A 14738-nucleotide genomic window follows, 5' to 3' on the forward strand; every position below is an offset into this window, starting at 1 on the left:
AAAATCCTGTGGGAACAAAGTTATTAGGAATTATTCCTGCTCCAGTTATTAGGAATTATTCCCGCTCCAGTAGTATACTGTTGAAACCTCAATCTCACTTTAACTGGAAGCATAAAAGCAGAGGGAAAAGCTGAGTATTTTTCCAATACTAAATTAGTAATTTATGTTTCCTTTCAGCTTCTGAAGCATAGGAGCCCCAGCATTTGTTTCTCCTTACAGTGCTCCATTGTGGAGCCTGCGAGCAGTGACCTTTTCCTGGGGTCTCTGTCTCAGGTTTGTCCTGAGGCTGGAGGTTTCTTTGTTTATTCTCAGCCCGCAGCCAGGCTGCAGGGGCAGCAGGAGTTCCCAGCTGGGATGTGTGAGTGCAGAGTGGGGTTTGTGCTGTCCCTGGGTGCTGCTGGCTGCAGTGCCCACCCCGTTGTGTCCCTCTCCCAGGCCCCAAGACGGTGCTGGCGTATTTGCGAGCGCAGCTGCGGCGGGCAGAGAAGTGCAAGCTGATGAAGATGATCGTCATCGGGCCCCCCCGGCAGGGCAAGTCCACGCTGGTGGAGATCCTGCAGACAGGGAAGGTGCCCCAGATGATGCACAGCGAGGCCACCATCCGCACAAGCAAGTGGGAGCTGCCCAAGCCCGTGGGGCACAAGGCAAAGGTGAAAAGCGGCCGGAGATCTGCAGGACCTGTGGGCTGAAATTTGAAATTGTCCTCTTGCAAAGAGCAGTTTCCATTGCCTCACAAGTGGCATGTGGTTTTAGACCCGTTGCAATTCTGTTTCATTTCCAGAACTAGAGGGCAGTTCTGTTTTCCTGACTGTATTCTAAAGAGTGTTGGCTAGGCTGAAATTCTGGCTCTCCCACCTCAGTGGACACTAATTTTGAGAGAGTGCTTTAGATCAGCTTCTCTGCAGCAGATTGGGCTTCCATTTGGGACATCAGTGCCTAAAGCTGGACTTGCTTGATACCAGACCTGTCCTGGGTGGGGGATGAGGGTGGAAGGTGAGATGTCCAAGGCATATCTTAAACACCCAAATCTCAGGTGGCTCATCCGTGGAGTGTGTCATACTGAACTCATTTGGAGAGTGCTGATTTAATCCAAGCATTTGTAGGTGGCCCTGTCCACTGCCTGCAGAGTAGCCCAGGGATTCGAGGATGCAGAATTCATCCTGAGATCTTGTCAGAGCTGAGGGGGTGCAAACACATCACTCTCCCTTCCCAGATGAGAGCCATGACCACCAGACTGTTTTGGAAAGGGGAAAGGAGCCTGCTGAGTTCAGCTGTTCCACAGCAAAGAGTGCCAGGCCAGAGACAGGAAGAAAAGAGCAACACAGGCTGACTCCTTAAAGGGTAGACTTTGTTGGGAGAAGGGATTTGTGCATTTTGTGTTGAAGAGCAATTGAATAAAATAAAAGTGTAGACAGCACCAGGGACCTGGAGTGGAATCAAGACAATAACGGGCTTTTATCTCTATCTCTGAGTCTGTCTGTCCATACACACACTCACAGCTGAAGGTCTTTTGGATGAACAAAGCAGTCCTTGTGCTGCTTAGGGCTTGGTTTCAACAATATGGAAGTTCTTCCAGCTGTTTTTGGGAGACTTCACACGGATTGCACAGAATCAGAGCCCTGCTGAGATGCTGAGCTCCTGGCTGAACTCTGACAGGGTAACTTCCATGTGGGATCAGTCAGTACCTGGCCCCAGCCTCCTAAACACAGCCCACTGGGGGTTATGTGATGCTCTGAGGATGGGGGCTTCCTCTGAGGGGGAAGGTCTGGTTTTGTGTTCAGTCTCTGGTTTTTTGACTCTCCAGGGCCAAGTGATTTAGGGACAGAGCTTCCCAGGTATGCAGGTACTTCCTGCTGCAACTGGGAGCCTGAGTGCCATTGAAGCAGAGAGCCAGGCTCCCTCTTAGTGCTGTCTTGGGGCTGCACAGAGAAATGGATGCAGGGATACTGGGAAGAGAGCCAGAACTGGAGAGGCCTCCATTTAAGCATTCCCCCAGAAATCAGTGAGTCTGATTCACAGCAATTGTGATTCTGGCCCATCTCTGGCGTGGCACAGACGTCAGAAGCCTGGGAGCAAAGTGTAGGAGGTGTTTATGGAAGGCCTGAGAAGCTCCCCATCTCCTGAGCATCCCCCTTCTGCTTGGCTCAGCTTGGTCTGAGCTCAGTGGAAGTGATTTCAGCAGGGGTTTCCTGTTCCCCACAGCAGTGGCAGATAAGCAGCTTCAATGGTCTTGTGGCAGAGGCAAGGATGAAACAGTTTCTATTACAGATGCAGTGAAATGCAGGGCTCAGAATGAGACCCTTGTTTGGACTGGAGAATCCACAGCATTAGCTGGAGTTTTACCAGCATCAAGGGCACCTCTATCGTTTTAGCAGCAAGTAATTAGTCTTGATTTCCTGTGGGGAAGTGGTAGCCGTGCTTAACAATTGCTTGTTGATTTATCTTTCCTGGAGGCACAATTAGGACATTGAACCCCTTCTTGTGTCATACATTATGCAGGCGTAGGTTTATACTTCAGCTATTATCTCCCAGTGATTTACTGCCACGGTTTGATTTGAACACTTCTCTTTGTCTAAGTAGGTTGATTCAGTGGAGTTCAATGTCTGGGATATCGGAGGCCCAGCGAGCATGTCTACAGTCAATCAGTGTTTCTTCACAGACAAAGCATTGTACATAGTGGTCTGGAACTTGGCACTGGGAGAAGAAGCTGTGGCAAACTTACAGTTCTGGTTGCTGAACATTGAGGTAAGAAGTCACTGGTGGGCTCTGGGATATCTATTTATCAAGCAGCAGCTCAGCACGCAGATATGTGATATTGCAGATTCTTTTTGCTCTGCTTTTAAAAGCTCCCCAAGCTATGAATTTTGCACAGCATTTGGGATTCATTTTCCATTACGCTGTAGGCGTATCGCTATATTTAATGGTTTAAATTTATCATTTGCTTTGTTCTCCCTCACACACAGCAGAGAGCGAAACAAAAGCTGATTTATAAACCCTTGCTAAGTAAGGCTGAACATACTTATTTTGGAATTAGTGTTTGACCACACTGTGCTCCAAGGGGGGTTTCAAGCATTTTCTTTCTTCTGTGGGTTAGACACACATTAGTCTTGACATTATATTTTTAACACTTTAGGTTCAGGTAAGCTGGAGAGTATTTCCAAACCAGCTCTCATTTAGACCCAGAGCTGCAGTGAATTCATTGCATTTTTCCAACACCATGTTCATAATTGTCTGTAACTCTTTATTATTTGATAGTTGTTTCAACATTAAATGCACAAAAAGGGGTGCCTCTTGAAAAGCAAACATCTTGTAATTATCGAAATATTAATGGTCACCAGCAATCAAAAACCCAAACTAGGTAACAAAGCTGAAGGGAAAATTATTATATTTCCAAAATGTATGATGTGTCCTTAATACATCCCAGCAAGCACACAGTAACATCAGGAAAAATGCAGAGAAATGTGATCATGATGGTTAGAAAAAGGGGAAATGAAGAGGGCTGTATGTAGAAAGGAGAAAACCACAAGAGAGTCTTTGTTCATGACCCTTTACAATAGAATTGGGAGAGAAGAAGTGAAATTGTAGCTTTGAAGCACATAATGGGAAATATCCTAAACACACTGGATGCCCAACCTGTGGAATTTACTGGAAATAAAGTGTACCAGGGTACCAGAAATTGAAAAGACAAACTGGTGAATGCAAACTCCATCAAGTGCTGTTAATTCACTGACTCACAGCAACTCCTTTTATGTTAAACCCTGATGTAAAAACCCAAAGTGACAGTTTCCTGTTCTGCAGTAGCAGCAGATGATTAAGCCATGATCTACTTCTGCAATACCCAAGTCACTTGTAGCTGTTGTCAAGCTGCCACGACAGGTTGCCTTTATTTTATAAATATATATATGTATTCCATTTTATTGATATGTGTGACTCCCTCCTATTAAATACTACACTTTTCACCTGTCCTCACTGATACAATCTGGATGAGATCACTGCCAGTGTTTTCTCTTGCAGGCCAAGGCTCCAAACTCAGTGGTGTTGGTGGTGGGAACACACCTGGATTTGATTGAGACGAAATTCCGTGTGGAGAGGATAGCAACCCTGAGGGCCTACGTCCTGGCTCTGTGTCGCTCTCCCTCTGGATCCAGAGCAACTGGCTTCCCAGATATCACCTTCAAGCACCTGCAGTGAGTCCTTGTGCCTTTGTGAAGTTCAGTCACTCACTCTTTATTTTATGACACTTTTAACAATTTTGAGATACTTGATCTCCTTGGCAACGGAACCAATTTAGAGGCTCGTCAGCATTGCATTTCATCTATTTTTGACTGAGATAATGTATTATAATGAGAGAGAAGGTCAGTGTTGCTCAGGGGGCTGATGATGAGTCTGAGAGCTGGAAGCTCCAAAGTCATGACCTTGACCAGCCTGTTTACTGCTCCCCCTTCACTCAGGTTTCTCACTGTTTGATGGTGACACATTAGTCACAAGGGGAGAGGGTGCAGATTGACTAATTAATGCTGTGGGAGCGTGACTGTCGCAGGGGGGTGCCAGGGCCTTTGCTGAGGGGAGGCTGTGGGTGGTTCCTGACGTGGGAACACGGCTCACGTGGCTGGGCAAGGAGGGTCAGTCCCCTGAGCCCCTGGCAGTCCAAACCTGCCCCATCCATCTCCAGGTGTCACAGCAGAGGGCTGGGGCTGCCTGGGAGGGGGGTGTCCCTCAGGCCACGCAGTCTGACGCTGCTCCAAGAGAATGCCCTTGGGAAGAGGAGGCTGCTCCAGCTGGGAATGGAGCTTGCTGTGAGCCAGGGGGTGCAGCAGGCTGGCACCAGACAACGTGAAAATATCTGCCTGGGGCAGGAGCAGGTGGCAGCTGGCAGATGAGGAAGGGCACTGTGATGTCCCCAGCACTTCCCATCTGCTGCCTGGCAAAGGCATCAGCCAACCTCCCACACACTGCTCTGCAGGCACTGTCAGGCACCCCAGGCCGTGTCAGGCACCCCAGGCACTCTCAGGCTTCCCAGCCAGCTCTTCTCCATCAGAAGAAGCACCAGGGACCCACTGTGAGGCTCAAAGACTCACCATGAGGAGGAGAAAACTTTGTTTGTGTCACCTCAAGCCTCTTTTGCCATCACCTCAGAGCATCACAACACAATCTCTGTCATTCTTTCTCAAGGGGACTTTCTTTCACCCTGACAGGCATTCTGAACATTTCTCTTCACCTTCCTTTCCCCTTGCATTTCTTCCCAGCCTCTTTCCTCCTGTGCCTCTCCACACTCCATCATCCACCTGGAATAAGCATGGCATTAAGCTCTGGGAGTGGAGGAGTGTGAAATCCTTGTGTGGGTGACCCTGGGTGCTTCCGTGGTCAGGGCCATCCAGCATCCCAGTGAGCTGCACACTTCCCAGTGCCATGCAGGGCTGAGGTTTAAGATAAAGCATATTTTCATTAGAGAAGGGTTTTCTGTCTGCCATGGGAACGTGTGTAGGATCAGTTAGAAAGACCCTTTGTTGGGGAACGTGGAACAGGACTGTTCTTATCCAGCCCACAAAGAGATTAAAACTAGTAGGAGTTGAAGAGAGCAGATTTTTAGCTGTTGAAGAGATAATGAAGGCCAGCTTTTAAGATCTAAGCATCAATTCCCAGATTGCAGGATCCAGCTGATCAAGGGCCGGAATGAGGGTGGAAAAGGTGTCTGGTAGTCATCATCCTGCCTCTTTGATCTGGGCAGGGAGCACTGGACCTGTCCCCAGAGGCTGCTGGGGCACAGAGTTCTCCTCCTCCCCACAGCCCCTTCCAGGATGTGTGTGGCTCTGGAGGGACAGAGGGGGATGACTCTGGTCAGGCTGCCAGGATGTCCCCAGACACCCCAGTGCACAGGGGACAGCAGTGCAGGCACTGAAGCAGGCAGAGCAGAGGTTGGGCTAATACAGATGTGGCCTGATACATCTTTTCCAGACGACTCTGTGTTTTCTCCAAAGTATTCTAAAAATACTCTCTGACAGCCTTCCTCCCATTCAGCTGACACAGGAAATTTACAGTCAGTGATAAGAGAAAGTGAGGCTGGAAAGGAAGCCAATGTGCTGATAAGGATTGATAACCTTGCCCCTTGCATGGCTTTTGCAGTGAGCTCTCGTGTAAGACTCTGGAAGGCCTCGAGGGACTGCGGCAGCTGATTTTTCACGTCACCTGCAACATGAAGGATGTTGGCAGCTCAATTTGCTCCCAGAAACTTGCAGGGAGATTGGTGAGAACTGCTCTGTCTCGGTGATCCTTGCCAAAGCAGGGCTTTTGGGAGGCTTGGGAGGTCACCTTTAGGAGTTATTGATGGAGTAAGGGGTTGGTGCAGGAGCCATGTGAATATTTAAAATGGCAATCTGGCTCTGGGGAAAGACAGCACTGAAAAATCCCTGTGAAAGAAAGGTGGCAGCCAGTTCATCCCTTGCTGAATGGCTGATCCTGATCCTGCTGGTTTTCTCACGTGGCTTGCAGATACCAAGGAGTTACCTCAGCCTCCAAGAAGCTGTCCTTGCAGAGCAGCATAGAAGAAGTCAAAATGATGATGTGCAGTATTTAACAGACAGACAGATAGAGCTGATGATCGAGCAGACACCTGGAAATGACATCAAAGACTATGAAGACTTGCAAACTGGTAGGTCAGAGCAGACCAGTCATTTCTTGGAAATTAATATGTATGTCCAATTGAAGTGTTCCACAAATAGAAAACACAAATTCCACCAGTGTAGAGGTGACTTTGGAAATTGGTAAGATATAAAATTAGTAGTGGGGCTTTGAGGACAAGACTAGGAAGTTTCTGAGGTGCTCTGAGGTTACTGATTTCATACTGGTTTTTTTTTTTAACAAGCTGTGTCTCATTTCTAGTCTGTGTAGAGTGAAGGTTGCCATAGTTTCAAGTCTGGCTTCTCTGTAGGTCCCCAGTCTTGTGATCTTTATGGAGGCCTTGCTCTGCAGGAGGCAGGGAGAGCCCTTCCCTGTGAAGATGACAGGAGGAGGGTGAAGGGGAGGTGTCGTGGGGACAGAAATACTGGCTGTGAAGAAGTGAGATGTGGGTTTTACAAGTGGAGTGTCAGATAGCAGCACTCCTCAGATAGATGTTACTCTCTTGGCTTGGCTGCGTGCTGGCTGTGTCTGGAATGCATAAAACTGCACAAAGTGCCTCATAGTCTTACTCTTTTGCACTTCTGTGGTTTCCTAATGCTGATCTATTGCTAATTCCCAATTCTTTACTTTTTTGCAGCCATTAATTTTCTCATAGAAACAGGGACACTACTGCACTTCCCAGACACGAGCCACGGCCTGAGGAACCTCTACTTCCTTGACCCTGTCTGGCTCTCAGAGTGTCTGCAGAGGATTTTCAACATCAAGAGCTCCAAGTCTGTAGCTAAGAATGGAGTCATCAGAGCAGAGGACCTCAGGATGCTGCTGGTTGGGACAGGTTTCACCGAGCAGACTGAAGAGCAGTACTTCCAGTTCTTGGCCAAGTTTGAGATCGCCCTGCCTGTGGCCAACAACAGGTATATTGATAATGAGAGAGGTTTCGTCAGGCTGGAGAAAAATGACCTTTTAGTCAGTAGATATTAACAGGCTTTGCCACTCTTAAGTGGTTGTCTTGACAGGGTTCTTGTGCTGAGAAAATATCTGAGAGCATTCAGCAGTGTCATGGAAGGCACCCGTCCTCCATTTGGGCTGTATTTCCTGAACTGAGCATCCTCTGGGCCAAACCAGCCCGTGTGAAAGCTTTCCCAGAGCAGTCTTTGTCCCCTGGGTGCATTGAGGCTGTGACAGGCTCGGGCACCAGCCCGGAGGGGCAGTGACACCGCGGGGATGTGGCCACGAGCAGGTGGAAGCTGTGAGGGCTCAGCCGGCGCAGCTGCAGCCGGGAGAGGATGTGAGGCCACGGCTGCCAGGCCTGAAATATAGATGGGCTGGAGTCATCTGTTTCCAGTGAAGGATCCTCACTTCAGCATGGCAGAAAACTTTGGGTAATCAATACCTGTGTCAGCCCTGAAAGTAGCAGCGTTTTATTCTTGGTGAAATCAGGAAAGCGTAGCTGCAGCAGCAACGTGATTTACTTGATTTTAAACTTCAATAGGTGTTGATCAATAGTTTTCCTAGAAATGCTCTAAGAAAGCTCATTCTCTTTAAATGTTAATGAGTCCTCCTCCCCTCTGCCCCCGGTCCCTTTTCCTCTGGGCAGAGTTCCCTGCGATTTTTCTCTCTGCCATCTGCTTGGCGACAGCCTGTTGTTGGGCTAGCGGTGAGCCCGGAGCTGTGCTGCACTTGTGATGTGGCATTTGCATTTCGCTTCCTTGCCCTTGCAGGACAGCGCGGCCGCATCGCCCCGAGCCTCGGGGGAGCTCTGAATGCCAGCACAAGTGCAGCATTCTCTGTGCTGTCATTATGCCTGTCACTTATCCAGTCCCGGATGCCAACAAATTTTCTCAGGCTTAACACAGATAAAGCAGCAATGTTTCTGCTCAGTCCAAAATGCCTTTTGGACTCCTTGTCACTATCTGCCATTTTTCACCAGGGCAATTACATTGTCTGTGCCTCAGGAACAAGGAAACTGCTTTTTCATGGCCTGCCCAATGTTTTTCTGAGCTATCCAAGCCACATTAGCAGAATATTCTTCCCACTGACGGGCTGTAGCTATAGCAGGTTGGATTAATTTAATGTACTAGCCAGACACAGAGCAGTTATTTGTTACTGTGCTGCTGCAATTATTGTCTAGATTGCCAGATAGGGTTTCTGTGCAGTCAGTAGAGAAAGCAGCTGCCAGTTTCTGTTCTGAAAGGGTGGATGGGGGCATGTTTCACATATTTTCAAAATTTGCATTGGCTGTTGTTCAAGAGCGTCGAATCACCATCTGTGTTATAATCCACTAGATAGTTGTGGCCCAGAAGGGCCTCACTGGCCCTTCTTACACTCCTAGACCTTTTCTTGGATGTGCTGGGGAAAATTTATTGGGTCTCTGATGATGCATCCACTACTTTTATAGAGCGAGAAGTTTTAGTTTGTTGCACTCTGCTTTTCTGCCTAAGGTGCATGTAAGTTAGCTGTGCTCTGCTTCTTAAAATACACTTACAAGCGTGACCATTCTTACTGGAATTTATAATTGAAACTTTTGCCAGTTTTACATTCCAAAGATGTTTCATGGAACAGATAATTTCATCATGTAATATGTCATCACGTGTGACATATGGAGAGAGCTGTTGTCTAATCATGGCTGGTTTTTTTCTGAGCTGATGTTTCAAATTTTACAGAATGCTGCAGCTGCTAGAGAGAAAACATGAGAGACAGTGGATTCTTTAAAGCAGTGGATTCTGACCCAGCATTAGTTCTGGTTGTGTCTAGTCCCTGCCAGTGTTATTTTGGTCAGGTCTCTTGGCCACGTGCCTTGCTGCTGTCGTTGTGCCCGTCAACGATGAGCCCCAGATGCCAACACATTTTCTCAGGCTCAGCACTGATAAAACAGCAGTGTGTCTGCTTATAAGCAAATAACATTTTAGATTGTACAGGCATCCTGGGATGTGTTTGGTACAGAAGAGTATCACTGACAGGAGATTTACTGGCAAGTATTGAAAGCCATAAGCTCATGGTTTTCAAAACAGTTGCAGTGTTCCAGGACGTTTAACTTCCCAAATATGAAAGATCAGGACAAATGAATATTCTGGGATTACTGGGAGATCTGAAAATAATTTGAAAACGTTGTGGTCCCCTACACCAGCATAACCCCGTTATTGCTGACTGGTCAGGCACAGATAACATCAAGTCTTCTTCACACTTGGGCAAAGTACCTAATAATCTGCTTGCAGAGGAATCTGAGACAAGAGATTTCTCTGCTGGCAGCAGCCTGGCAAAGTGAGCTCTTGCTCTAGATGTTTGTCTGGGATGTGACAAACAGGGATCAATCAGCTGCAGGATGGGGCAGCAGGAATCCCTGTCATGCTGACCCATGGGGTGCTCTCATTCTGAATCCCTGTCATGCTGACCCATGGGGTGCTCTCATTCTGAATCCCTGTCATGCTGATCCATGGGGTGCTCTCATTCTGGGGATGGGTTGAGGCAGAGCAGCCCAGTCCAGTCCCTGCAGCCTGGAACTCCTTTCCCCCACTTCTGGGCTTACAGAACCTGAGCTGCTGGAGGTGGTTTTTGCACTGATCTCCTGTTCCACAGCTCTAATTCCCTGCTTACTACCAGGGCAAAGTAGTACCAAAAAAACGAGTCCCGACATCACAGCTGTTCTAATGACCCTTATATTTTAATGCATTTAATTTGTGAGTACACAAATGCTCATTACATCAATTTTAGCCCTTTCCAATAGCCCTGGCTGAATTATGTAATGTCTGTTTTGCCTCTGCTTGCTTTCATAGTGTAAATTAATTTCTCCATGTATTGCTGCAGCGTTTTAGTCTAAAAGCTTTTTTATATGCAGTAGGCTGTGCCATTAAAAATCTCTTTGGAGACTGAATCGCCCTATTATCTGGTAACAATGTACTCACTGTTAAAAGCTGTAGCTAAAATCTGAGCTGTTGAACTTGATGTGTTTCAGCTACCTCCTCCCTCATCTGCTTCCTACCAAGCCGGCGTTAGATATCCACGGGCTCTGCCACCAGACCGCAAACACGGTCCAGAGGGTCTTCAAGATGAGCTTTGTCCCCGTTGGCTTCTGGCAGAGGTTCATAGCTCGGATGTTAATTAGCCTGGCAGAGATGGACCTCCAGGTAGGTTACTGTGTCTGTCTGCAAACAAAAGCAGACAGCTGAAGGGGTTCCGTGTAAGTGGGATGTCTGTTCACATCTCGCCTCTGTCACAGACTGCAGTAACATTGTGTGAGTAAAGGGGAGAGGCAAGGCTCTGCACTCAAAATCTGACTCTGTTTTTGCAGTAGGTGTCATTGAGAACGACAAATTGGCACTGGGGGAGAAAACCTGAGTTCTCCACAGCCTCTTTATAACGTGATCCCCTGGAAGGTCTCAGTTCCTCCAGCATCTTCCAATTACAAGTAATTGGAGTTCTGCCTGCGGCTCTTGTCCATGACCATTCCACCAGGCCAGACTCCCTCACAGCTTTGCCAGAGGAGATCTGGAATAGCTCCAGCAAAGCCAAATATCTGAATCTCTATGGGTTTAAATGAGAAGAAAATTACAGGACTGCTGCCTTAATGAGGCACCCCATTAGTGCAAGTGCTATGAGTGACATTAAAGTAGTGTTTGCAAGGTTCTGAGAGCCCAGTGAATATTGATGTTGTTTGTAGCAGTTTCTATCTGAAACTGTAATAAATATCTGCAAAATATTTATAGTACTGCTCTGCTATCTTCTTAGCAGCTCTCCATTAAACTGTGGTCTGTCAATGATGTACAGAACATGGAAAACATGATACCTGTTTTTGGAAGGTCCTCTGTGTTCCAGGCTTCTCAAGCCATGTAATAACTTTACCTCTTTTAACGGGGTGTCTTGGCAACCTCTTGCTTACGTCCTCCTGGGCACTACATAATCCTAGAGCACCTTTCCTAGGGGCTTCATCCAGCCCTCATGAAGGGAGTGGAAAGGATGCCAGGCGTCAGACCTGTCTGCAGGCAAATAAATGTTGGAGCAATGAGTACAGCGGAGTCCTGCAGATTAACTTCTTGGTTTTAAAACAGAAATACATTTTGCTGGTTCGAAGTGTCTTGGAGAAGAGCCATCTTCCTCCTACTAACACAGGTGGAAAAGTTAACTCTCTGCATTGAGGGCAGACTTCATCATTCACTAGAACATTTAGTGCTTTAGGTTTATAAGACTTTTGTGAATGCAGAATAAATATGGCAAATGTCACAGTTACAGAATTAGCTTTGTGCACTGATATGAAATTGTTCTTTTTTGAGTGGCATGAAAAAGATTTCCACTGTGGAAAAATCAATTTTACCATGTGTATTTCCATTCCATCGCAAAATTTTATGTGAGCACAAGTCACTTTTACTGGAAAAGGTACAGCAGCACCTGTGAAAGCCAAAAAAAGAAATCACTTTCTTGCCCGATTAAAACATCCTTACGAGAAATGCAAAACTCATGTTTTTCTGCTTGTTTCAGCTCTTTGAAAACAAGAAGAACACCAAGACAAGGAGCAAAAAGGTGACCATCTACAGCTTCACAGGCACGCAAAGGAACCGCTGCAGCACGTTCCGAGTCAAAAGGACTCACACGGTTTACTGGCAGGAAGGTCTGTTCGTTACCTTTGATGGAGGCTATCTTAGGTAATTTGTGTTCATAATGCAGCATGTGTGACAGGGGACTAATAGAGTGTATGAGACACATCAGCTGAATGGAGATGAATGGGCCTGACCCGGGCTGTGTGCTCACTCATCAGGAGAAGAGGAGGCTCTTCTAATGGACATAACTCACCTGGTAACAATTGCTGGCAAAATGATGAATAACTGATTATTTGGCAGGTCTGAATGCATCAAGCTTATCTGCTGTTGCAGCCACAAATTGGAAGAGAACTGAGAACAGAAAGTGAAATTCAGAATGGGGCTCTGGCAGTTTGAAATCATGCTTTTTCATATGCAAAGATTTCCTTACCTCAATGAGTTTTCCACTGAATCCTAAAACTTCACCACTGCTTGGCAGTAATCCAGGTCAATGGAGGTGCTTCTGTGCAGCAGGGACTGTGGGCAAGTGCCTCAACCTGGCCAAGGCAGAATGTCTGCTGGCTGCCAGCCTGGGGAAAACCTCCTGTCCGTGTTGTTTCACAAATGCAGCCATTTAAGGCTTCTGCTCCTTCAGTCCCTGGCAAGACAGGGAGGAACCATTGGTGCTGTTGCATGGTTGGAGGCCAGAAGGGAGCAGTGACCTTCCCAAGTTTCCAAGCTCAGTAGAGACTTGAACCCAGACCCTGCGAACCACAGGCTGGAATCCTGAATTCTGGACCGTGGTAGTGGTCATGCTGTTAGCTCCCCATGTATTTCAGGGAGTTACACTTTCATGGGAATTGTGCAAAAATGATGTTCATAAACTTTTCCTAACAGTTTCTGGAAATACCATTATTATTCCACTGGAGTTTTATGACTGGTTTTACAACTCCCAACCTTCCATCATTCTGTATAGGGCATTTCTGTCAAAGCTCCCTGTCATGCTCAGCTTGCTTAGGCCACAGTTTTTCCCTAGTCCTGACCTTCTATAGCACTTACCCTTTGTGAGGAACTGGCATTTCTGTACAAGAATTCTCTTCTCAAAGTCATTTTCAGAACAGGCTGAGTTGAAAATCACGCTCGAAGCTAGATTGCTTTGTGTTTCGATGACTCATGAACTGTGTGTTATTATGTAACTCAGGTTTCCTGCCAGAGAGAAAGTTTGTTGATACTGATACTTCAGAAAAGCTTCACAGGTCTGTCTTTTGGCTTTCTCACACAGCGTCGAGTCTTCTGATGTGAACTGGAAAAAGAAAAAAAGTGGTGGAATTAAAATAATTTCCCAGTCAGAAGTGAGAGACTTTTCAGCCATGGCCTTCATCACGGATCATGTCAATTCTTTGATAGACCAGTGGTTCCCTGGTAAGAGAACAGCTCTAATTTTCTGTGCAGTGTTACATCTTTTCAACAGAGGGTTCTTTGACAGAGCTCTCCAGGTGCACAATATTGTGTGTTAATTGAAGACCCCTCAGGCTCTGACAGTCTCAAGCCAATAACATTTGATAAAAGCTAATAAACCTGCAGACAGATCAAGATTAGTTGCCAACACCCTTTGGTCTAGACATTGTGTCTTCCAGTCTGTCTGTCACAGCAGCACAGGTGAAACATTGCAGTTCAAACAGGACCTGCAGGAGTTCAGGAGATTCACTCAGTGCTCGTAGGATTTGGCCCACACTGTTTGGTGCTGTCCCTTGAACTCATTTTGGCATCAACTGGGATGAGGATTTGCCCATAATTTCTAACTTTCTATGAGTTACAAAATTCTGATGTGAGAGGCTTGAGTGAATATGGTACCAAGGACTGTGTGCCAAGGTAACTTCCTTGACTCCTGCAGCTGCTTTTCCTGTGCTCAGCACAGATCCTGCTGTTACCCAGCAGGCTCTTTGCAACCCCCATACACTTTGTTTGAAACCAAAACAAAATCTGAAGTGCTCTTTGTCGTCCTACCCTGGTCTAGAAAGCAGTGCCAAAGTCTCTTAATTGGAGGCTCTGTGGAGGAAACAGTGGTGCACTCTCACATACTCACGTTCTACATGTTCTGAAGATAAAAGAACATTTTATTTGCCTTTGGATTAAAATAATGCTAAAATTAATCAGTGAAGCTTGAGAAGAGCCACGACTTCAAAGGCTGCAGCCTGTGTTCACCCTGACTAATTGTGAGCATTTAACAGAGCCTGTCACCACAAAATCTCTCTGTAGTTATGGGAGAGGTGTGAACCTCCCAAAGGCTTAGTTGTGGTAGAACCCACGTTTCCCCTGGAGGGGCTGAACCTGTTGCCCATGAGGGAGCCCACAGGACCTGTGTTCCCAGCCTGGGTGTTGCAGGTGGGTGCTGAGTCTGAGCTCAGTGTGCTGTGCCTGCCAGCCTGCTCCCAACCCCATTCCCACCTCAAACAATCTGGCAGTTTGCAGCCTGGGCAGAGACAGAGACACCCAGCAAGCAGAAGGGTCTCTCCATTCCTTTATTCACATACTTCCAATTTTTGCTGGTCCTGAGTACATCTGCCTCACAAGCCTGTGGGTTACCTGTGACCAGAGCAGGGTGAGTGT

At 46.9% G+C, this 14738-nt stretch overlaps 1 protein-coding gene across 3 annotated transcripts in view; it reads left to right on the top strand.

The window, feature by feature from the left end:
* The window catches only part of LRRK1 (leucine rich repeat kinase 1), a 72336-nt gene that overhangs the window by 39373 nt on the left and 18225 nt on the right, over positions 1 to 14738 (top strand). For all 3 annotated transcript variants that reach the window (XM_064722224.1, XM_064722225.1, XM_064722226.1), the window contains 9 exons: positions 436 to 650; positions 2581 to 2745; positions 4015 to 4187; positions 6124 to 6244; positions 6490 to 6649; positions 7256 to 7532; positions 10571 to 10742; positions 12091 to 12254; positions 13411 to 13550. In XM_064722224.1, the coding sequence (XP_064578294.1) occupies positions 436 to 650; positions 2581 to 2745; positions 4015 to 4187; positions 6124 to 6244; positions 6490 to 6649; positions 7256 to 7532; positions 10571 to 10742; positions 12091 to 12254; positions 13411 to 13550 (1587 nt within the window). The remainder of the gene's footprint in view (positions 1 to 435; positions 651 to 2580; positions 2746 to 4014; positions 4188 to 6123; positions 6245 to 6489; positions 6650 to 7255; positions 7533 to 10570; positions 10743 to 12090; positions 12255 to 13410; positions 13551 to 14738) is intronic.

This window comes from Zonotrichia leucophrys, chromosome 10, assembly GCF_028769735.1.
Source record: "Zonotrichia leucophrys gambelii isolate GWCS_2022_RI chromosome 10, RI_Zleu_2.0, whole genome shotgun sequence".
In the NCBI taxonomy this organism is placed as follows: domain Eukaryota; kingdom Metazoa; phylum Chordata; class Aves; order Passeriformes; family Passerellidae; genus Zonotrichia; species Zonotrichia leucophrys.